General features: G+C 33.5%; 1 protein-coding gene across 3 annotated transcripts in view; it reads left to right on the top strand.

Moving 5' to 3' along the window:
- DPP10 (dipeptidyl peptidase like 10) overlaps window positions 1-25,139 on the top strand; it is a 674,550-nt gene that overhangs the window by 338,192 nt on the left and 311,219 nt on the right. For all 3 annotated transcript variants that reach the window (XM_036886636.2, XM_036886633.2, XM_036886635.2), the window contains one exon: window positions 7,686-7,780. In XM_036886636.2, coding sequence (XP_036742531.2) covers window positions 7,686-7,780 — 95 coding nt within the window. The remainder of the gene's footprint in view (window positions 1-7,685; window positions 7,781-25,139) is intronic.

Below are 25,139 nucleotides of genomic sequence, written 5' to 3' on the forward strand. Positions count from 1 at the left end.
GTTTTGTCTGATTGCCATGGCTAGGACCTCCAGTACTATGTTAAATAACAGTGGGGAGAGTGGGCATCACTGTCTAGTTCCCGATCTCAGCGGAAATGCTTTCAGCTTCTCGCTATTCAATATAATGTTGGCTGTGGGTTTTTCATAGATGGCCTTTATTATGTTGAGGTACTTGCCCTCTACTCCCATTTTGCTGAGAGTTTTTATCATGAATGGATGTTGAACTTTGTCAAATGCTTTTTCAGCATCTATGGAGATGATCATGTGGTTTGTGTCTTTCTTTTTGTTGATGTGGTGGATGATGTTGATGGACTTTCGAATGTTGTGCCATCCTTGCATCCCTGGGATGAATCCCACTTGGTCATGGCGTACGATGGTTTTGGTGTATTTTTGAATTCGGTTAGCTAAAATTTTGTTGAGTATTTTTGCGTCTGCGTTCATCAGGGATATTGGTCTGTAGTTTTCTTTTTTGGTGGTGTCTTTGCCTGGTTTTGGTATTAGGGTGATGTTAGCTTCATAGAATGAGTTTGGGAGTATCCCCTCCTCTTCTATTTCTTGGAAAACTTTAAGGAGGATGGGTATTATGTCTTCCCTGTATGTCTGATAAAATTCCGAGGTAAATCCATCTGGCCCGGGGGTTTTGCTCTTTGGTGGTTTTTTGATTACCGCTTCAATTTCGTTGCTGGTATTTGGTCTGTTTAGATTTTCTGTTTCTTTTTGGGTCAGTCTTGGAAGGTTGTATTTTTCTAGGAATTTGTCCATTTCTCCTAGGTTTCCCGGCTTGTTAGCATATAGGTTTTCATAGTATTCTCTAATAATTCTTTGTATTTCTGCGGGGTCCGTCGTGATTTTTCCTTTCTCATTTCTGATACTGTTGATTTGTGTTGACTCTCTTTTCCTCTTAATAAGTCTGGCTAGAGGCTTATCTATTTTGTTTATTTTCTCGAAGAACCAGCTCTTGGTTTCATTGATTTTTGCTATTGCTTTATTCTTCTCAATTTTATTTATTTCTTCTCTGATCTTTATTATGTCCCTCCTTCTGCTGACCTTAGGCCTCATTTGTTTTTCTTTTTCCAATTTCGATAGTTGTGACATTAGACCGTTCATTTGGGATTGCTCTTCCTTTTTTAAAAATGCTTTGATTGCTATATACTTTCCTCTTAAGACTGCTTTTGCTGTGTCCCACAGAAGTTGGGGCTTAGTGTTGTTGTTGTCATTTGTTTCCATATATTGCTGGATCTCCATTTTGATTTGGTCATTGATCCATTGATTATTTAGGAGTGTGTTGTTTAGCCTCCATGTGTTTGTGAGCCTTTTTGCTTTCTTTGAACAGTTTATTTCTAGTTGAATGCCTTTGTGGTCTGAAAAGTTGGTTGGTAGGGTTTCAATCTTTTGGAATTTACTGAGGTTCTTTTTGTGTCCTAGAATGTGGTCTTTTCTGGAGAATGTTCCATGTGCACTTGAGAAAAATGTGTATCCTGTTGCTTTTGGATGTAGAGTTCTGTAGATGTCTATTAGGTCCATCTGTTCTAGTGTGTTGTTCTGTGCCTCTGTGTCCTTACTTATTTTCTGTCTGGTGGATCTGTCCTTTGGAGTGAGTGGTGTGTTGAACTCTCCTAGAATGAATGCATTGCATTCTATTTCCTCCTTTAGTTTTATTAATATTTGTTTCAGGTATGTTGGTGCTCCTGTATTGGGTGCATATATATTTATAATGGTTATATCCTCTTGATGGACTGAGCCCTTTATCATTATGTAATGTCCTTCTTTGTCTTTTGTTACTTTCTTTATTTTGAAGTCTGTTTTGTCTGATACCAGAATTGCAACACCTGCTTTCTTCTCTCTGTTGTTTGCTTGAAATATCTTTTTCCATCCCTTGACTTTAAGTCTGTGCGCGTCTTTGGGTTTGAGGTGAGTCTCTTGTAAGCAGCATATGGATGGGTCTTGCTTTTTTATCCATTCTATTACTCTGTGTCTTTTGATTTTTGCATTCAGTCCATTTACATTTAGGGTGATTATTGAAAGGTATGAACTTATTGCCATTGCAGGCTGTAAGTTTGTGGTTACCAAAGGTTCAGGGTTAGCTTCTTTACTATCTTACTTTCTAACTTAACTCGCTTGTTGAGCTATTATAGATGCGGTCTGATGATTCTTTATTTCTCTCCCTTCTTATTCCTCCTACTCCCTTCTTCATATGTTGGGTGTTTTGTTGTGTGCTCTTTTTAGGAGTGCTCCCATCTAGAGCAGTCCCTGTAGGATGCCCTGAAGAGGTGGTTTGTGGGAGGCAAATTCCCTCAACTTTTGCTTGTCTGGGAATTGTTTAATCCCTCCTTCATATTTAAATGATATTCGTGCTGGATACAGTAGTCTTGGTTCGAGGCCCTTCTGTTTCATTGCATTAAGTATATCATGCCATTCTCTTCTGGCCTGTAGGCTTTCTGTTGAGAAGTCTGATGATAGCCTGATGGGTTTTCCTTTGTAGGTAACCTTTTTTTTCTCTCTGGCTGCCTGTAATACTTTGTCCTTGTCTTTGATCTTTGCCATTTTAATTATTATGTGTCTTGGTGTTGCCCTCCTTGGATCCCTTGTCATGGGAGTTCTGTGTACCTCTGTGGTCTGAGAGGCCATTTCTTCCCCTAGTTTGGGGAAATTTTCAGCAATTATTTCTTCAAAGACATTTTCTATCCCCTTTTCTCTCTCTACTTCTTCTGGGATACCTATGATTCTTATATTATTCCTTTTCGATTGATCACTCAGCTCTCTTAAAATTCTTTCATTCCTGGAGATCCTTTTACCTCTCTCTGCATCAGCTTCTCTGCGTTCCTGTTCTCTGTTTTCTAGTCCATTAATGGTCTCTTGCATCTCATCCATTCTGTTTTGAAGTCCTTCCAGAGCTTGTTTTATTTCTGAATTCTCCTTCCTTAGTTCTTGTATATTTCTCTGCAAGTCCATCAGCATGGTTATGACTTTTGTTTTGAATTCTTTTTCAGGAAGACTGGCTAAATCTATCTCCCCAGATTCCTTCTCAGGGGAAGATGTAGCAGATGCCAAAGCTGTCTGGGTTAGTCTTGTCTGGATCATATTTTTTTGCCTTTTCATGTTGACAGGTGCTATTGACTGTCAGCTGGGAGGGCCAAAATTTTCACTTGCTACTGGCCTTTCTTTACTGGGACAACTGCGACCCCTAGTGGCTTGTGTTGGGTAATTGCGTGTAGAGTGGGTCTTTGTGTCTTGCCTGGCCGGAAGGGAGAAATTTCCCTTTCTGTGGGCGGAATTTGTCTCAGGCTGCTTCTCTGCTTTCGCAGCGCCCGGTGGGTAATGGATGGGGGGGCTCCTTGACTGTTTGCCTCCGTGAGGGGTCTCAGAGCTGTTGCCCAGGGAGTTAGTGCACCCGGTTTTACCTGTAATTTCCAGCTGCTGTACTGTGACCTGGGTTGTTTCCGTCAAGCTGTTAAGTCCCTGTCCCTTTAAGACTTTCAAAAAGCCCCCGCTTTTCTTTGTCACAGGGGCATCAGCTTCGGCACCCACTCAGAGGTCTTACTCCCTGTTCCCCCAGTATCCAGGGCCCCCTGGGCACGTACTGTGTCTGCGCTCTGGCCCGGATGGCTGGGGCTGGGTGTTCGGCAGTCCTGGGCTCCGTCTCCCTCCCGCTCTGCCTATTGTTCTCCCGCCGGGAGCTGGGGGGAGGGGCGCTCGGGTCCCGCAGGGCCGGGGCTTGTATCTTACCCCTTTCACCAGGCGCTGGGTTCTCGCTGGTGTAGCTGCAGTCTGGCCACTGTCCTGCGTCTTCTGGTCTCTCTTTTAGGGCTAGTTGTGTTTGTTGTATTTTCAAAAGTATATATGTTTTTGGGAGGAGATTCCCACTGTCCTACTCATGCCGCCATGTTGGCTCCGCCCTACTTTTCAAAAATACTCAGATTTTTAAAAATGAAGATCCTTTTGGATTAAAATATCTCAAAGAATTGATTTTCCAAGACTTTTTTCCCACTTTTTAAAAACTCTATAGGTATACAATGGATTTAATTTTGAAACATTCAAAACAAATAGTGTCAAAATTAAATACATTCTTACATTATTAGTAATATCAACAAAAGCAATATAGCTATTTTGTATTGACATACATGGGAGGTGAATTTTGTAAACAGTTAACCTCCAGAATAACTAGTTAAGCAAAGCCTGAGGGTAATGAGGGTATTACCAGGGAGGACGGTGTTTGACAGTCTCTGACTGTGCAGAAGGAGGAGCTGGCAAAGTTTTAGAGAGGGATGTATAGGGCTGCAGATCTAGGCTTGAGTGGTGTGCACTTGAGGATCCGGTTGCAGCTGGGCATGTTTCATGTCGCACTCTTTTAGGATTGGTGGGCACAGAGAAGCAAGAATCTGAAGAGGGTTTAAGTAAACAGTTGTTTGATAATGAAGAACTTTGTTCAATTTCAGGAGCTTAAGATTCAGATAAATTAATTTTTAGTGAGTTCCTGAAAAAAAAAGTTTTGTACTAATTTACAGCCTTATCTTCATGGGCAAGAACATTTAGGGACTAAAAGCAAAATCTGGATGTAGGTTGCTTCTTGTGCCTGATAGGTGAATGCCAAGGCCTTCATCATCAATTTCATTAGTAAATTAAGAACTGAATTGTAATGTGAAGTACTTTACTTTGTGCTTTGTGTGGAAGAGGTATAAAATAAAAGGGTGCATTTACCCAGAAAGATCTTCAACTGGGATATACTGCTTTGTTTTTCCCTTGGTTGGACAAATTAATGAAACGGATCGTTCAAAAATGACAGTAACAATCATATAGAGGACAGACCTAAAACTACATTCTTGGAGCTCAGGATGAAGAGGCTAGACAGCGATTCTATCTTGTCACACCTTTTCATTTAAAAAAACTGACTGATAAAGATATGTGCTCAAGATAATTAACTCTTAACTTTCAATGAGCTTAAAAGGAAGAAATATTATTTAATCAAAGTACTGTATAGATATGCATAATGCTGTGTTTTAAGAATGTTTCAAATACACCTACCTTAATCTTCCTGTGTTAATGCACTTTACTCATTGAACTTATTCATTCATATTTCACTACCCAATATTAAAGAAAATATCAAAAGATAGCTCCAGAAAGTATTTTTTTAATTCAATAATAGGAGTTTTTAAATGGGAGATTCCACTAGTGATTATAAATCAAACCAGTAGGTAGGATAAATATGAGACCCAGAAGACCAGATTTTAAAGACCAGAAAAAAATTAAAGAAAATTAATAAATGTTAAGCTAGGGAGTTACACTTGAATTTTTTTAAAAAAAGTTTCTCCTACTAATTCAACATTGAGAAATTAATATTAAAAGTGGCAGGAATGCAGATCTAAAGGCATTCATGTCTCAAATCTCTGTGGATTTTTTAAAAGTCTAATATATAATCATCCAATAAAATTTATTTTAAAATTCATCAAATGTATTCTCTTCTCAAACAGGTTCACTTCCTTCTACTTTAGTTCTAAGGGAAATAAAAACTGATTTACTTTCCTCTACCTTAATACTATTCATCATCTGCTCAGAGTGTTCTCTTACTATCCGGGACTGCGGGGCCATATGTTATTCTCTTTTCTATTGAAAAATAACCATCATTTTTGCTAAGATTGCTCTAAGCTCTTCTTTCTCCCTAAGCTCAAAGACTTCTTCCCTATTTATAATTCTGTAGTGTGCTTGCTCCCCTGGGACAGGAACCACTCCTTGGGTGGCTCCTGCTATATTTATCTCCACAGTGTGGTAGAAGGGGGAAAAACCATTTTTCTTTTAACTTATAGTGAAAATATTATAAGGTTGATTTGTAAAGACATGCCATTTGGTTCTTCTTGCTATTCTGTGATGGCTTTGTTTACCACTATGAATAAATGGTCCAGAATTATGAATATTAAGAAAAATGAAAGAGACATTGGTTTGAGGCTGGACTGTTGATTCAAGCAAGCACTAATTAAGAGCAAGAAGACAGGGGACTAAATGGGTAACCCGGGTGACCGGTGTTGCTGTTGGGCAGTGATCATAAATATGCTATGAAAAGAAAGGGAAGGGAGGAAAAGAATATAAATTGAAATAAATACCTATTATTTATTTAAACTCATCATTTGTTCTAAAATCACTAGAAAGGAAAACACGTAAAGTTAGTGATTAAAAAGGACAGAATTTATTTGTAGCTGATGAAGGAAGTTCAGAAGGTGATGTAAGACCCTCTTCACATAGACTACTTTTCAATCCATCCAGACTGGCTTAGGTAGTAACTTGGAGAACTGTTTTTGTTTCTTTCCCTTCTTTCTTAAAATTCCTTTTCCTGTCCCTGTCCCCAGACAGCAGTTCCAACACATCACTGTCCCCATGTGATTAACGTCACAAAGAACTATTGGTCTTCTGTGCAGTTCTTGATTCTATAGGAGAACTTCTAGGAGAGTCATATTGGACACTCAGTCTTCTGAATGAAATACTAACAAACAAACAAACCATTTTTGCTTGTGCAAGCTATCACTGTTTGCTTCTCATCATATAATTTCTAGGTGTTACTATTTATTGTATTGAAATAACCAGAGAACAAGTCAGAAAACCTTGCTCTGCCAAAAGCATCAGACATTTCCACATCATCTTCACAACCTTTGATGCATACTTGTTCACCATTATGCATGTGAATATGTTCTGGTTCTGAGGTGTCGTGACTTGTATAAATTTGTTCACTGTGAACAGTGGACCCAATTCTCTTCAATATTGCATTTATTCCAATAATGGGCAGGAGGTCAGGAGATGCAAAACACCATGGAAAAGTTTAGAATTAAGTATACCTGGAAAGGAGATATCATTAAAAAGAAAAAGCTCTCAAGATTGCTTTTATTTGTGTGTGTGTGTGTGTGTGTGTGTGTGTGTGTGTGTGTGTGTGTGTGTGTAAACTCCTGAGTATCTTCTGTGGCCAGTTTCCCTTAGGTTGATATTTTCCATCTGAGGTGTTCTTAAGATGATTTAATTTTCCAATGAATGTTGGTAAATTTAACTCAGAATTATATTAAATCAACAGCTGTTCAGATGCATGCAATTATTTAAAATGAAGACATCATTCTAAAGGTGACAAAGTGGATTCACTGGCAGGCGAGCGCAGACATATTGATCTGTGATCACACAAGCCAGATAAAATACCAGACACAAAATTCTCAACCCAAAGGAGAAAAAGGTTTAGTAGGAACTGAGCAGTTGTAGAACTGAATACATGAAAATGTCTGTATGAAGATAGTTCATTGTGAGTGGTCTTAGAACAGTATAGAGCTATGGTTAACTGGCAACACTTATTATAAGTTTAACTAGATAACGAATCAGTAACTTACTTTTGAAACTGCCTTTTCACTTTGTCCCTTCTTGCACATCTCAGAATGGGCAGCAGGTTGCCCATATTTTAATGAATGTTCATTTGTTAAATGAGAAACCTGAGTAGCCCTCTCTAATGCTGTCATCATTGCACAATAGACTGTGTGCTAGCTGGGCTTCCTGATCATTGAAGAGGATTAATGTGAGCCAAGTACTGAAATCTGCTCAGGTTACTAAAGGCTAACAAGATTGTTCTAATGTGTCTGTTGATTATGCACATTTTCTCCTCTGCAGGTATTACATTACCTAGTCAATCTGTTCGTCAATTGTTCATACCTTTGTTGTTGCAGATACAGATGTGGTGTATAAAAGCGAGAATGGACATGTCATTCAACTGAATATAGAAACAAATGCTACCACGTTATTATTGGAAAACACAACTTTTGTAAGTAATGGATAATTAATTACTTTATACACTTCAGTATTGCTTAGAATACTCTGTAGGTGTAGTTCAGCTGCAGCACTTTCAAAGCATTTCAGATGAAAAGTAAGGGTTGGAAAATCATTAGAATTAATAGGTTTATTGATAAAAAAATACTCCTGTGACCATCTGCTTCGTTTTGTCCCCATTTATCCTTTTTAGTGAATAAGTAAATGTTTCCAGCAATCATACTTCCCTACAATGAATATTTCTAATATTTTCTATGTTAGATTAGTCACATACAAGTGCCACGACTGAGAAAACAGGCTATTCTAACACATGTTACCACAAACATTTTATCCCTTTCTACTTGGCATTCTTCCTGACTTCTTCCTAATTCTGTTATGGTTTTCCTGACTGAGCAGAAGGCAAGCTTTTTAAAACTAGCCTTCTGCTTGTGTTGATATGTTTTTAAGGATTCTATCAATATCATTTTCTTTCTCCAGAATCATTGTTAAGCCTAATAATGTTCAATTAATGGAATGCATTTATTTTGCTCTTATAAGCAAATATGAACTTGTCTTTCTGGTAAATTCAATCTTCTTAAGATTAGATTTAGTTACTGTTATCTGTTGAGCAAGTGATAATGAATTATCCATTGCCAAACTTCAGAGTCTAGCCATCAAACACTACTGAAAAATAGTGCACAGTAATTTTCTCACTGTTTTATATAACCAAAGGCTCAATATATTGTTCATATTATATAGACAAAACATAGTAAAAGGACTCAGAACACCTTCCACAGAATTTAAAGCAATAAACAAATCATCAACTAGGTCTTAAATCATGTTCCTACATGTACATTTGGAATAGGCCTTAAACTTCATGTTATTATAGGATGGCCAGGTAGAAGAGATGGACTGGAACTGTTGTTTAATGTTTTCATATGTTAAGAAAAAATGTTCATTGAAATCATGGTCACTGAAATTAGTGCAACCAGCTGATATACTTTAGCAAGTGGATCATTCACTAGCAGAGAATACTGACATTTTTATTTTTAAACTAACTTATTAATTCACAGATATCAGAGAAACAGCTACTCTGAAGGCATCTTGTTATAGTACGTGCAGAATGCCAAGGATTTTTAAGGAATATTGATCACTTGCTAAGAAGTGATTGGGGGAGATGATAATAAGCCTCATCAAAAAGTTCAATAAACAATATGAAGCAATATCTACTATTTTTTAATTGGATGGTCCTCATAGATACTAGATAAAAGGCTAAGGAACCATTGGAGATGCTGAAATCCTTAGAAAAGAAGCCCTCAACAGGAGATAGGGCAGGAGGCACAAAGCAGGAATTGGGAATGATGAGAGGGCATGCTAATGATTTGCTGATTAAAGTCAACGTGAATTGATCCTTGATAAAATTACTTTGGGGAAAAAATAAGTGCATTTTTAATCTGGTTTCCTTTGTCATAAAGTATTGTTCTTGTGGAATATAGGCATGCAGTGGCCAAACATTTAAGTTAGGTATAGATACTCAGTATATGAATATCGGTTCTGTGACTGTCCCTTACTGACTATTCCCTCACACAAGGTAATGAGGTCTTCCTCTGGTCACAAATTATGTATTTATTCTTCAACATTTATTTCCTGCTTTCATAGCCTCTATCATTCATCCAAAAAGAAACAAACAAAAAAAACCCAAAAAGGTTTTGGTTTATTATTCCATTATCCCAATTATTTTTTTGGTACTTCATGCCACATCCATGTCCTCTCACTGTAGCTCTTTCCATGTGCTGGTGAATGCCATTTTATCTTTGTGCTTTTGTGTTTAATTTTTTAAATCCTTTTGAGGTATATTTCTACTCTCTTCTATGTAGGCTATGACTCTTAATTACCACAGAGTCATATTATGCAAATATTCTGATTTACTGATCTTCTAAAATTCATAGGCTCCCTAAAGATACTTATCTCACAACACAGATAATTAAGCAATTTATAAGTCCTGGAGGTGCCAGAATTCAGTTGGAAGAGGTGACCAGTAAGGAATTTGAGTGTAGTGTATATTTGCAACCAGTCAACCCCAAGTTGCAAACAAAGGTACAATTACTGGGATTCCACATGATTTCAGAGGAACTTATTTAATCATTTCCTCCCAACTCCAAGATAGTATTATAAAAATGCAATTGTGTTTTTAAAGCTCATGTTAAGCCACATTCTAGACTAACTTTGTCTCCTGGGCTATTTTGTTAGAAAACATATTTTATCAGAATATAAGAATTTTATTTATTCTGCAGTTTTTTCATTGAGCAATTATCAATATTTTAATTATAATCACAATTAATGGAATAAATCACTATGAAAAGCTTTGTAATAAAAATGTGCCAAGTCACTTAAAAAAATAGACACATTATTGGTAAAAATGTGATAACAGATGGCCTGTTAAGGTATGTTTTGCCAAAATATGACCATCAATTTCTTTGAAAATTAAGATAACACTGCATTGTCATTTCTCTGCTTAAAAGCATTTTAAGTATGAATAGTGGGTACTTTTAGCTTTGTAATCATGGTTAACACACTCTATGAATAATAATAATATTAGGCATGGCTGTCAAAAATAAAACAAAAGTAAATCATTTTCCTGAAATAATTGTCTTAAGACATTCTTTTTGATTGAAGATAGGTGGATTTCTAATGAAGAAGGAATTAAAGGGTATTTAACTTTTTGAAGAGGAGTAACATAAATGAAGTGTTTTAGACCCAAAACTGCTCATAGTCATTTATAAGTGTTCAGAAATGTTATCTCTTAAAGCCAGAACTATTTCAAACAAATGCTCATTCACAGTGACACAATGAGGAAAATGTTCCATAAGTATTATCTTTTTCTGCTGTCAATAAATTGAATATTACGAGTGGTCTTGGCAGAAAACACCAGCAGCCATAAATACTTGTAGCAAATCACTTTTTGATATTAGAAAGGAACTGGAAACGTGGTTTGAAACGATGTGCTTAAATATTGGTAAAGTTAAAAAAAAAAGAGTTCATGCACTAGTATGGGAAGAGATAACTGATAGATAAGAATCTTGCATCTCTGATTTATTTAGGCTATTGAAAATAGCCTAAAACAGAGGGAGAAAATTCATATATAGTAGCAAAATGATTCCAAGGAAAATGTTAGCTGCACAATTTTTGTCCAACTAGATATTAATAGATTATAATAAGATTGTAGCTTGACTAGAACCAGGGAATATTTATTAACTTGTAATGCATAGAAATACCTTCAGCTGACTTATACATGTTATAGTATTTTTATTCTTTTTTTAAATTTGTTTTGCCATTGGTTATGTAGAAGTGAGGGGAGCTAACTCTATACCACCATGAAATCATGAAGTCTGCTCAAGTGTAAATTTAAAGTGTGAAGAGATACCCTTGTCTCCATATGTTTGCAAACATGATGTGATAACTGCCTCATTCCATATAGCCATTCGAACACTTCCCCTTAAATGAGAAAGATTCCAGAAGAGACCACTCCACTTTAAGTTTTTCCCTAAATCATACTGTGAATGATCTAAGAAATACATGCTACAAACAAATTTATTCATTGGGCCAAAGTACCTTAGATGGTATAAACACATTTATCCTCAATAGTGTTAACTGTTACTAAAAAGCCACATCAAAAGCTACGTCAATCATTTTGAAGATTATTGAGTAACTCATCATTGACAGAAACTAAAATCATCTGACCAATGTCTAAAAGTCTCTTCTGTGTAGAAAACAGCACTGACTTAACTGACTCTTATTAGATATCATTTGTTTAACCATTTGAATAAGAGCTTATTTTAACCTTATCTAATATATTCACTTTAATATGTGCATTAAAATGATTACAATTTCAGTAGTAACTTCTTTAAATCTTCTTATTTAGTCTTCTTGGGGCTGGGAAAGTAACTTTCTTTAGTGTGTGTCAGGATGATAGAAACCAACAGGAAGCTAGATTTATTGCAATAAATTACACTTGTTTAGAAGTCAGCTTCCTGAGAGGTCAGTGTCATGAATTGCATCCAGGACAAATCAGTCCATTTTGAGCAACTCAAGGATCTAGTTATATGCCCTTTAACATCTGATAAATATTTCCACCTTTCATTTATTTCTGAAAATTTTACGTTTTCATAGAGAACCAATTCGAAATTTAAAAAAATAAATGAAACATCCAAATTCTTCTATTAATTTGTAATGGAGTTTGTGTGAGCAAAATACATTTTTAAAGGAACTTTTTTCAAAGTTAATGATGTAGAGATACATTTTTTTTTCCCCTTTTGAAGTTTCAGAACACTTTATGTTTCCTTGTTGATGGAGAACCATTCATTAGTAGAACTTTTGTAACCTATCCTTACTAAAGAATACCGATATTTTCACAGTACATTGAGAATATATTGAATTAATAGTATGCTTATGTTATATGTATGAGCATTCAAGGAAGTTCAGTTTTTAGCAAATATTAAATGATAATGGCAGCATATTATAGAGCTAAAAGCATTCTCCGTATCTCCTGCTTCAGTTTAAGTAAAAAGAAACAGACCCAGAGTAATAGTGCTTCTAAAGGAGTATTGAGACTAGAGTATAAATTTCTTGACTCCTACTCATGTTACTTCTAATATACCTGGATGAGTTTTCCATTCAAACTCTCTTTTAAAGAAATGTAAACTAAATTAAAACTCTTTTTATATCAGGTGTTTCTATATTTATTTGTGTATTTTTTATGTTTGCCTTTTACAAAAGATACTTAAATGAAATATGTGTATACATTTATATGTATGTATCAATATACACACATTTTATATATATTTGTTTTACCACTAGCCATTCAGGAAGAAAGTACTAGATACACAATGAAAAAGCACTGAACACTGGGTGGGAACTGCATAGATCTATTCCAAGAACAGAAAAATATATGTAAGTAGTGGAGGATGTGGAGAATGGTACAAGATGAATCCAGAGAGATAACCAGAAGAAAGATAATGTTGAGTTCTGTAGGTTAAGGTTTTGTTTTGTGAGCAGTAGGCACATTTTGAAATAAAGTGGCAATATCTAAGTCATATTTTAAAAGAATACTGTCATGTGAGGATTCCATCTTAGGGATATTAAAGTAGAAATTGTGAGACCACTTTGAAGTCAACAGCAAAGTACAGATAAGGGAATATTCAGGAATTGAATTAGAATGATACGTAAAGTGGATTGACAATTTGTTAGCATAGAGTAGACAGGTCTTTGTTGACTAGTTTCTTTGTGTCTTCCAGACATAAAGGAATTAACATTGTCTTTTAGGTTTTTAAATGATAAGTCGACAATTCTGTTTTAAACATTTCCAACTAATCTTCACAATAGAATCTATTTAATGTTTGGTTGTTGTATACATAGTTGACCCTTGAACAACACAGGTTCAAACTGTGCGGGTCCACTTATTCATGGATTTTTTTTTTTCAGTTAGTATATTTGAAAAAAATTTGAAGATTTGTGAAAAGTTGAAAAAATCTTTTTTATAGCTTCCTTTATAGTAAGGATACAGTATATAATACATACTTAAATATGTATTAATCAGTGGTTTATGTTATTGGTGAGGCTTCTGGTCAATAGTAGGCAATTAGTAGTTAAGTTTTTGAAAAAAGTTGCATGTATATTTTCCACTACAAAGAGGATTGGTGCCTCTAAGCCCCTCTTTGCTGAAGAGTCAACTGTATATGTTTACACATATTCTGTATATTACAAAACAATAGAGGAATATTTAGTGGCCTGTTTGAAAAAAGACTTACAATGAAATTAAGAAATTAACATAGAACATAGAAATACAAACCATCATACCTTGGGGGTTAAAAATGTGCTATTTTGTTATTTGATTGAATCATTCAATAATCTTACGTTCTTGTTTTATCCCACACACTGTAGTAGCTGCTGAAGATATGATAGTAAGAAAATAGAACTGTCCTGGTTATAGTGATCTCACGGTCTAGTAAGCAAGGAGAACACTCATTAAAGAATTAATTATATATGAGCATTTATACTCTCTGATGTGGAACGTAGGAATGAAAACTAAAAATAAAACATTACATTCATGTTAGACTTTCTAATATATTGACCTCTATTTTGAAGAAGTCATTATAAGCTTCTTTATTGAAGCACAGATGAGTGAAGAGAAGTTAACCAGGTAAAAATAGAGCTTGGAGGTGGTGGGAATAGCATGAGACTAGGAGCATTAAAAACCTTGAAAGGATGCCAGTGTGGCACAAGTAAGCCAAGCCAGATGAGGTTAGAAAATAGGATCTGATCATGAACGTCACAGTGATAGATTTTTAAAGATTATCGATTTGCTTTTGATTTTCTCCACCCACTAAAATTGTGAGCCCATTAGATTACAAGCAAGTAGAGATGCTGTGATTATTGAAATGAAAAAAGATAAAAAAACAGAAGACAATTATTTAATTCTTTACACCATATCTTTATTTTGTAACACTGTTAATTTGTAGGATATTCAAGAAATTGGTATAAACAGAAAATTGCTTATTAGTCATGGAAAAAACTGTTTCTTAACACCTTATATTCAGAAAAATCTATTCATCTCTTAATTAATTGACAGTTATAAGTAAAAATATTTTTTTCTAGTGTATAGCTAATGGGAAAATCAGAGCTGAAGTAAAGCTTACTTTTAACACTTGAGAAAGAAATGAGAGCATGGAAATTACGCTAACTCCTCTGACTTCACACTACTCTTTAATTTGTTTTCTGATTCCCTCCTCTGTCTGTCTTTCATTTGTGTATGTGTGTGTAACAGATCTGTGGAGAAACATTTCATATACTATAATTTTCTCTAATGTGAAGTGTACAGTTCATTGGTTTTTAGTCTATTCACAGAGGTGGAAAACCATCATCACAATCTAATTATAGAACATTTTCAGCTGCTGCAAAGAAACCCATACATACTAGCAGTACTTCCCCAACCCCAGTCTCTCCCCCTACAGACTCATGCAACTACTACTAGTCTACTCCATGTTTCTATGGATTTGTGTATTGATAAATAAAACCTACAATATGTGGTCTTTTCTAACTGACTTCTTCCACCTAGCATGATGTGTTCAAGGTTCATCCATGTTTTAGAATATATCAGTATTTCACTCCTTTTTATTACTGAATAATATTACTTTGTATAGATACACTAATTCATTGATACATTTATTAATTAATTGACAATTGGGCCATTTCAATTTTTTTGGCTATTTACTTTTAAATTATGAATAATACTTCTATGAATATTTGTTTACAAGTATCACATAGGCACAAGTTTTCATCACTCTTGACATATTTCCATTATTCAGGAATGGATTTCTGGGTCAGATGATAACTATGTTTAGCATTTTGAACAACTGTGAAATTATTTTCCAAAGCAGTCACAGCTGTTTACCTTCCTACCAGCAATTAAGGGGAGCCAAGTTTCTTCAGATCCTCATCAGTCCTTGTTTTTGTCTTTTTTATTTTAGACATCTTAGGTCTGGGAAGTGCTATCTTATTGTAGTTTTGATTTGGGTTTTCTTAATTTACTAATGATGTTGAGCATTATTTCATTTGCATATTGGTCATTTGTATATCTTCTTTGGAGAAATCACTGTTAAAATAATTTACTGTTAAAAAAAACAATATTTTAATTGGGTTCTTTGTCTTTTTATTAATAAACTTTAATTGTCCTTCATATGCAAAGTGTAAGTTCCCTGTCAGAAATAAAATTGTAAATATTTTCTCTCAAGTGTATTGTCTTTCACTTCCTGGACATTACTGTTTGATACACAAAAGATTTTAAATTTGATGAAATCAAATTTATCTACTTTTTCTTTTGTCTTACGTACTTTGTTAATATAGAAACTTTTGCAAAACCCATGATCATGAAGATTTATGCCTATCCTTTTGTATCAAAGCATTATAATTTTTACTTTTAAATTTAGTTCTGTGATTTGTTTTGAGTTAATTTTATGAATGATGTGAGGTAGTTTGTCCAGACTCGATTTTTGCATGCAATATTGATTGAAAAGACTTTTTCTCCCCAATGAATGGTTTTGGCCCCCTTGTGAAGTATCTGTTGACCACTAATGTATGGACTTATTTCTGGACTCTCCCTGTTTTTCTCTATGCTTATCCTTATGCTAGTGCCACACAGTCTTTATATGTAGGTGTGTAATAAGATTTTAAATCAGGGTGTATGAGACCTTGAACTTAATTCATCTTCAAGACTGTTTCAGATATTCTGAGTCTCTTTTCACTATCATATGAATTTTAAGGTCATCTGGTAAATTGTTTTCCAAAAAAAAAAAAGAGAATGTGGAATTTTGATAAAGATTTTGTTAACTTTGTAGATTCATTTTGAAAATATTTCTATCTCAACAAGAGTAAGTCTTCTGATGCTGGATATGCAATTTCTTTCATTTATTTAGCTCTTTAATTTCTTATAAACATGTTTTATATTTTTTGGTGTATATACCTTATACTTTTTAGTGAATTTATTCTTAGATGTTTTAATCTTTTGAAGGTATTGTAAATGGGATTGCTTTATTTTATCTTTGAATTGCTTGCTGCTTGTGTATTGAAATATAACTGATTTTTCATATTAATATTGTGCCACATTACTGTGTTTGATGGATTCCATAGGATTTTCCATATACATGGTGTCATCTGCCAATATAGGCAGTTTTATTTATTTTCCTTTCTGGAAGCATTTTCTTCTTTTTCTTGCCTAAGTGCCCAGTGAGAACCTCCAGTACAATGCTGAATAGAAATGGTGAGAGCAGACATCATTGCTGCATCCTTAATTTTAGGGAGAAACCATTTAGGTTTCCTCTGTTAATTATGTTATTAGTTCCTTTTTTAAAAAATTTTTGTAGATACCTTTTATAAAGTTGAAGATTTTCCTTTCTATTCCTAGTTTGTTTAGGGTTTATCATGAAAGGGTTTGAGAGTTTTGGAGTTTACTAGGTACATTTTCTTCATCCACTGAGATAATTATCTCTTTTTTTTGAAATATTTTATTTTTATTAATATAAATTACATTGACTTAATTTCAGATCATTTAAGAAAACTTGTATTGCTGTGAGAAATCTCACTTCATCATGGTGTACAACCCTTTTCATATGTTGTACGATTCTGTTTGTTGGTGTTTTGTTCAGAATTTTTGTGTTTATTCATTAGGGATGTTGGTCTATAATTTTCTTTCCTAATAATGTCTGTCTAGTTTATGTCTCAGGATAGTACTGTTCTCATAGAATGTGTAGCAAAGTGTTCTCTCTTATGTTTTGTAAGAATTTGTGAAGGGTTGGTGTTAATTATTTTTTAAATGTTTGGTGTAATTCATCAATGAAGCCATTTGGGCATGGAGTTTTCTTTGTTGAAGTTTTTTAATTACTAATTTAATCCCTTTATAAGTCTATTCTATTTCTTCATAAGTCAATTAGAATATTTTCTCTTCAGGAATTTCTCTTTTCAATCTAAATAATTATAATTTCTTGGCATACAGTTTTACATAATAATTCCTTATATTTTTATTTCAGTAAGGTCAGTTGTGGTACCCTCTACTTCATGCATAATTTTAATAATTTGAGTCATCTTTCCTTTTTTTTTTATCAATCTAGCTAAAGGTTTGTCAATTTTAATTTAATTTTCAATAAACCAACGCCTGATTTTATTGATTTTATCTACTGTTTTCCTATTTGAATTGGATTTATATGCACTCTAATCTTTATTATTTCCTTCCTTTTGCTTGCTTTATGGTGAGTTTGCTGGTCTTTTTCTATTTTCTTTAGGTAGAAACTTTGGTTATTAGTTTCAGATTCTTTCTTTTTCTTTCTCTCTCTTTCTTTTCTCTCTATTTCTTCTCTCTTTCTCTTTCTCCCTTCCTTCCTTCCTTCCTCCCTCCCTTCTTTCTTTCCTTCCTTTCCTTATAAGTATTTGCAGTAGAAATTTCCCTCTAAGCCCTGGTTTAATAACATTCTATAAATTATTAAAGTTTGTATTTTTATTTTCATTCTACTCAATAAATTTTTTTACTTGTTTCTTCTTTGATCCATTGGTTATTTGGGAGGGCATTGTTTAATATACATATATTTATTAATTTCTCAAATTTTTTTCTGTTACTAACTCCTAATTAGTCCCACTGTGGTCAGAGAACACACTTTCTTTAATTTCAATTATTCTACCTTTATTCAGACTTGTTTAATGGCCTAACTAGGATCTGTCTTAGAGAATTTTCCATGTATACCACATAAGAATATGTGTTCCACTAGTAATTTCTGTCTGTTATGGTTTTATAATTTTCAAGTGTTCTATATATTTGTTCATCTTCCCAATTGTTCTATCTATTATTGGAGTTGGGGTTGTGAAATCTCCAATTACTACTACTATTAAAGTGTCTATTTTTCCCTTCAGTTCTATCATTTTTTATTAATATGTTTTGGGACTCTTATTAGGTGCATGTGTATTTATAATTAATATATTTTCCTGGTGTAAATAGTTATACAAAAATTGTTCCAACATATCTCCATTGCTTCTCTGTCCTTTGCATTATTATTACCATACAAGTTATGTCTTTATGTATTATAACCCTAACAACACAATTTATAATTATTGTTTATGAAGCTGACTTCTAAAATAGGTAGGGAAGAAAGGAGTTAAAACGTTTATTCTGGCTTTCATAATTCCTATGTAGCTACCTTTACTGGGTCATTTTATTTCTTCACGTGGATTAGGCTGCTGTCTAGTGTCCTTCCATTTCAGTCTGAAGGACTCCTTTTAGTATTTCTTGTAGCAACAAATGCTGTCAGTTTTTGTTCATTTAGAAATAGCTTAATTTCTCCTTGATTTTTTTAAGGAGAGTTTAGCTCAATATAGAATTCTCTGTTGACAGGCTTTATCTTTCAATATTTTGAAGATGTCATCCTCTCTTCTTACAGCTACTATTTCTTAGGAGAAGTCAGCTGTTAATTTTATAAAGGATTATTTGTGGATAGGTTATTTTTCTCTTGCTATTTTCAAGATTTTTCCGTTTCTGTGATTTTGTCCAATTTGACTATGATGTGTTTAAGTGAGCATCTTTTTTACTTCATTCCACTTGAAATTTATTCAGCTTCTTCAATATGAACAATAATGTTTTACATCAATCTGAGAAATTTAAAGTTACTCTTTTTGGCTTATTTTCTCTTCTCTGTCTTTAGATTTTTACATGCATTTTATATGCTACATTCATTTTCCAAAATGGGTAGTATAAAGTTCTCAATTCAATATAACTAAGTATAATAATTTATTGTCACTCTAGTTGATGTTCTCTGTAAAATAATTACAACTTCATTTTAATCATGAAAAAATTAGCTTAGATGACTTTATCTTGAATACTTTGTTTTTCATTATTATTATTATTATTATTATTATTATTATTATTATTATTATAGTTAATAGACTCCTAGTATTAACTAAATAATTGCAACTGTGGCTCTGGTGGAAAGGGGACTCCCCTTCTGGGACAAGTTCCTTGTGAATCTAGTGAAAGTGAAGTAAATCAAGGGAAAGGAAAGATTGGGAGAAAGGCTTTTATTTCTTACAGCTTGCTGGGGTTCTCTAGCCAGGCTTCACACAGTTCATCCCCTCCAGCAGTGGCATGCACTGCTTTCCTCCCCCTGCCCACCCCTTCTGGCAGGAACTCTATGGGCAGCTCCATGTTGACCAATGGGCACCAGACCAATTAGGTACCAGGAATGGATGGCAGGAGAAAATGGCCATTTTCTTTCTCCCCCTTGCCCTGGATCTACCAGAGGCTCTGCTGTGGTAAACGTCGATTGGTATGTAAATGAACCAAGGCCAGGTGGGAAATTCTGGGTGAAAACTTACATTACTGTATACAACCCCTTAACCATTAATGCAGATTATCAGTGGTCAACAGTTATTATAGGTGAGACTGTAATGAAAATTCCTACCATCTATCAGTTTACTGTCTGGAATTAGGAACCTTTTCCAGCTTACCTCAAACTCCTGGACTGCCTTTGAATAGGTTCTCTTTTAAAGGTCCTTCAAAATGTAGATGTTCTGAACCCATTTTTGCTAGGATATTGATGATGATTGTGAATATTGAGCTTAGTTTTAAAAGTATCTTATAAAAGATACTTAGAAAAAGATACCTAGAGAAAATATTCCTATTTATTTATTATTGATTTTAACAAAACATTAAGGGACTAAAAAAACTTAAAGTAAATGAATAACTACAGTGTAATTTAGGAAAGTATGTTATAATAGCAAAATATGTATTTCTTCCTAAAAAGAGGTATATTCATATTTGACTCAGAATGAGAAAGCTTATACACATTATATCCACTAAACACCATAGTACTATTTATTTTAGAGGAAAAATACTTAGAATCACATTCTATTCTTTATAAAAATAAGTAAGTAAACATTTAATTCATATAGCTATGCAGACTAATCTTGCATCCTAGCTATGTGTATATACATATATAATATACATATATATATCCTTATATATTAATTATTTCTAAGAGAACAGAACAAATTTACATTGTAAGGTTTCTTTTTTACAAAGCCTACAGAGCTTATCCTTATAAGTTCTGGATAAGTCAAAGCTCATTTATGTAATATTATTTTTATAAGTTTATGGTTTTCTATTTTTTTAATCCTTGATTATATCCCACTTAATCCATAATTTTTATATGTCCCATAAAATGATACATTGAATTGATATTTTAATAAAATACAGTACAATCAAGAATACAAATATTCTTAATCTTCCTCATTGACATTCTAAAAAGATTATGAATATATATGGTTAGAAAAGATAAATAGTAAATTGAACTATATGAGAGGCAGTAGCCACGTGTGGCTATTGAAATTTATTTTTAAATTAATTAAAATCTTATAATATTAAAAATTCCTTCATTTAGTCACACCAGCCACATTTCAAGTTCTTAATAGCTAAATGAAACCAGTGGCTATCACATTAGACAATGCACATACAAAATATTTACATTATCACAGAAAGTTCTATTGAACAGAGCTGGTACACATACATATATAAGGAAAACAAAAGTTTCCCTCCATATCACTCAGTATACCTTTTTGACATAGCTGTGTACATATCAGTTGGTACCTGTCAAAAATTTCTATAATCTTGTCTGTATTTCTTCATAGATGTGTAACCAAACAATATAATATTTCCATATATATTTAGACTTATGTGTATGTGTGTGTTTGATTTCAATAATATTGATGGTCTATACTTTTTATCCACTTAATATAATCTAGGATATTTTTATATGAGCCCATTTGTTTTCTTCTAATATCATTTAATGGCTACCTAAAATTTCTTTGCATGATGTTGCTAACATTTATTTCTTCTTATATGCCTGGAAATACACTTGGAAGCCATTTTAAAATATATTTGTAGGCTAAATTGATAGCAGCAGTGTTGATGGGTCTAAGGAAAGGCCAATTTGAAATTTAATAGTATCAAATTGCATTAATCAGACTCACCATGATATATGACATTTTCTATTACTATACTCATACTGTCACTGAGTATTGTCAGCATTTAACTATTATCAATTTGACTGATGAAAAATATCTCTTAATTGTTATATTGATTTGCAATTATTTGAGTGAGGTTGAGCATCATCTTGTTATATATGCATTGGCAGTTGGTTGTTTATTCTCTGAGTTCCTTTGCATATGATTTTCAAATTGGAGCTATACATTGATACACACATGGATCAAAATTTTTTCTTTAGATATTTCTACTTAGCCTGAATCTCACTGGAATTATTCATTGACCATCATTTGGAAAGTCCAATGAAAGGATTTTCTGTATTCCAAATCTCTCAGTACATATGTATCTATTATTAATTGGTAGAAGAAGGAATAAATAAAGAGTGTCAGAATGGGAAGGAAGAACACTGGGAGGGGATTACAAGTAAATGCCTATAATGAACTCATTCAGCTATAAATACCTGTTTAATAAAATTTCAGGAAATCTTCTGCCCCAATAACGTGTTGGAAATGTATCAAATTTTACCTTAATGTTCCAAATGAAAAAAAATTTAATACTAAAAAAGAAGAAATATACAAACTGAACACCTTCTTCATGCCTGAGGCTTAATTCAGCCTTCATTTAGACATTTTAAAATGTACAAAAAAGGGATTGATCTTAACATTCTATACAATTAATAAAAAGAGTGAAGCTATTAATGAACATTTCTGAGAAAGAGGACAATGCAAGAGATGACCTTTGGCTTTGGCACATTAAAGTGTAAGGTTAGTAAATGGTAACTCAGCTCCTAAACCAACTCACTTAAGAAATTATTTTCATATCCATCCTTCTGGTGCTCCATGTCTAACAGAGCTCCAGCAGTGTTTGCAATGGCAGCTATGAGATTTAAAAAGTACAAAACAAAACCTTTTCTTTATTTCAGAGAAGTGGAGATTTGGGCTCAAGACTGAACCTGGAAACAGACCTTGGAGCATTCTTTTTGTTCCTTATTTTCATTCCATTAGACTTGATTTTTGCAAGCTTTCTTCCCCCAAGTAAGCAGAAAGTGCTATACTACAAGGGAAGTAAATCTGAAATTACTCTTTTCCTTTGCTGTCGTTTTATGCTTTGACAGAGAAAGGTCATTTGTGATATCTCTTGTTATCAAATGGACAGTGGCAAATGATAAGGAAGGGAAGATTCATTTTATTAGTATGAGTGTTGAGCATGAATAATAATAATCCACCTATTAATGTGATCAAGAAATATTGATGTTCCAAGCTGAAAACCTGAGCCTTGTTTTTGATTTTTCAAATGAATTATATGTTCACAATCTTCCTCATGTCATATCCTTATAATTTTTTGTTATTTATATCCTGTATCTGTTATAATCTCATATTAAAAATTAGGGACAGATATTTGAGCATACTAAAGAATGCCATGTAATAAATGATAAAAGCATGGTGGAAAACATTATTTAACTGAGGAAAACAAAGTTAGTGTAATTAATATAAAAAGCTTTAAAAATCAATTGAAGAATGAACAAAATATGTAGCCTTTTCAAAAAACAAAAACACTTGTAAACAGAAAAATGATGGTCATCAAAGAGATACTACCTATCCCTTTGGCAAGGCTGTACTCTGATATTACCAACTGTTGGAGAAAATGGGGAGAACAGAACCTCTTACACATTACTAGCAGGAATGTAACATGTTTTTACTTTGGGTAACAGTTTGTCATTATTGTGTGAAGTAGAACATTCAAGTTCCCTACAGCACAAAAGTTCCTCCCTAGATGTATGCCTTAAGAAAATGTTTATACATGTGTATCAATAAATAAGTAAACAAAAGCTTTATGAGTCATAACTGAAAACAGCTACTGGTCTATTCATCTGAGCTTAGGGTCTATAAATGGACATTTCTGAGGAGGACAATAAAAAATTATTTTCAGTTTTAGAACATTAAAGTGCATGTTTAATAAATGACAAATTTTATCTAATTTACTCTGGAAACTATTTTTATATCCTTGAGTTTCTGCTGAATGTCTGACATACTTAATCTTAGTTGGTTTTGAATTCTTAATATAGGTATCAGAGAGTCTATGATCTTCTTACACTTCCCTTTATCACTCAGCATTCTTTACTGATTCATGCCTATTTACATTAAACTGTAGTTCACTTTTTTCATGACTACTACAAGATATTCAATTATTTACGTGTTAATTCATCATTTATCATGTTCATATGTGATGTATTTGTTGTTTATCTGATATGCAAATTTAACTGGACATCCTGTATTTTTATTTGCTAAATCTATCATGAATGACGTTCAATCAAGACACAAAGTTTTGCTTACTTCAATGGATAGATCATCCAGACAGAAAAACAGTTAGGAAACAGTGACTTTGAATGACACATTAGACCAAATGGACTTAATAGATTTACAAAGAGCATTACATCCAAAAATAGCTGAATACACGAAGTGCACACAGAACACCACTATGATAGAACACATGATGGGCTGAAAAATGTCTCAAGAATTTAAGATTGAAATCATACCAAGCATATTTCCTCACCACAACAGTATGAAACTGGAAACAAAGTACAAGAAAAAACTGGAAAAACATGAACATGTGGTAGCTAAACAGCATTTACTAAACAACCAATGGATCAAAGAAGAAATCAAAGGGGATATAAAAAATACTTAGAGAATAATGATAATAGAAAAATAACAGTTCAAAATATTTGGGATCTAGCAAAAGCAGTTCTAAATGAGAAGTTTATAACAATACAGGCTTATCAAGAAACAAGAAAAATCTCAAACAACCATTTTTAACCTTACACCCAAAGGAGCTTATACCAAAAATAGAAGAATCCAAGTCCGAAGTTTATAGAGGAAAGGAAATAAAAACTAGAAGATAAATAAGTGAAATAGATATTAAAAAATATACAAAAGATAAACAAAATGAAGAGTTGGTCCTTTGAGAAGATAAAATTGATAAACTGTTAGCTAGACTCATCAAAAAATATAAGGAGTCAAAATCAGAAATGAAAGAGGGCAACTTGTAACTGGCACTACAGAAATACAAATAACTACTATCACATTACTATGAAAAATTTTCTGCCAATGTATTGGAAAACATAGAAGAAATGGATAAGTTCCTAGAAACATGCAATCTTCTAAGACTGAGCTAGGAAGAAATAGAAAATAGGAACAGACCATGTGCTAGGAAAATAATTGAACTGGTAATCAGAAAACTTCCAACAAACAAATGTTAAGAACCAGATGGCTTGACAGGTGAATTCTACCAAACATTCAAAGAAGAGTTAATACCTTTCTCAAATCATCCCAAAAAATTAAAGAGGAAGGAAAGCATCCAAATTCATTCTGTGAGGTCAGTATCACTTGATACCAAATTCAGACAAAGACACTATTGAAAAAGAAACATACAGAATAATATTCCTGATGAAACATAGATGCCCAAAGCAATCTACAGATTTAGCGCAATCCTATCAAAATACCAAAGGCATTTTTCACATATCTATAGCAAATGATCCTAAAATTTGCGTACCACCACAAATAACCCCAAATATCCAGAGCAATCTTGAGAAAGAATAACAAAGCTGGGGGAATCATGCTCCCTGACTTCAAACTATATTACAGAGCCCTAGTAATCAAAATGGTATGGCACAGACACAAGAACAGATAGCTAGCTCCATGAAATGAAATAAAAATCCCAGAAATAAACCTATGCCTATATGGTTATTTAATATAGGATGAAAGAGGCAAGAATATACAATGGGAAAAAGTATCTTCAATAA

Source organism: Manis pentadactyla, chromosome 8, assembly GCF_030020395.1.
Source record: "Manis pentadactyla isolate mManPen7 chromosome 8, mManPen7.hap1, whole genome shotgun sequence".
Lineage (NCBI taxonomy): Eukaryota > Metazoa > Chordata > Mammalia > Pholidota > Manidae > Manis > Manis pentadactyla.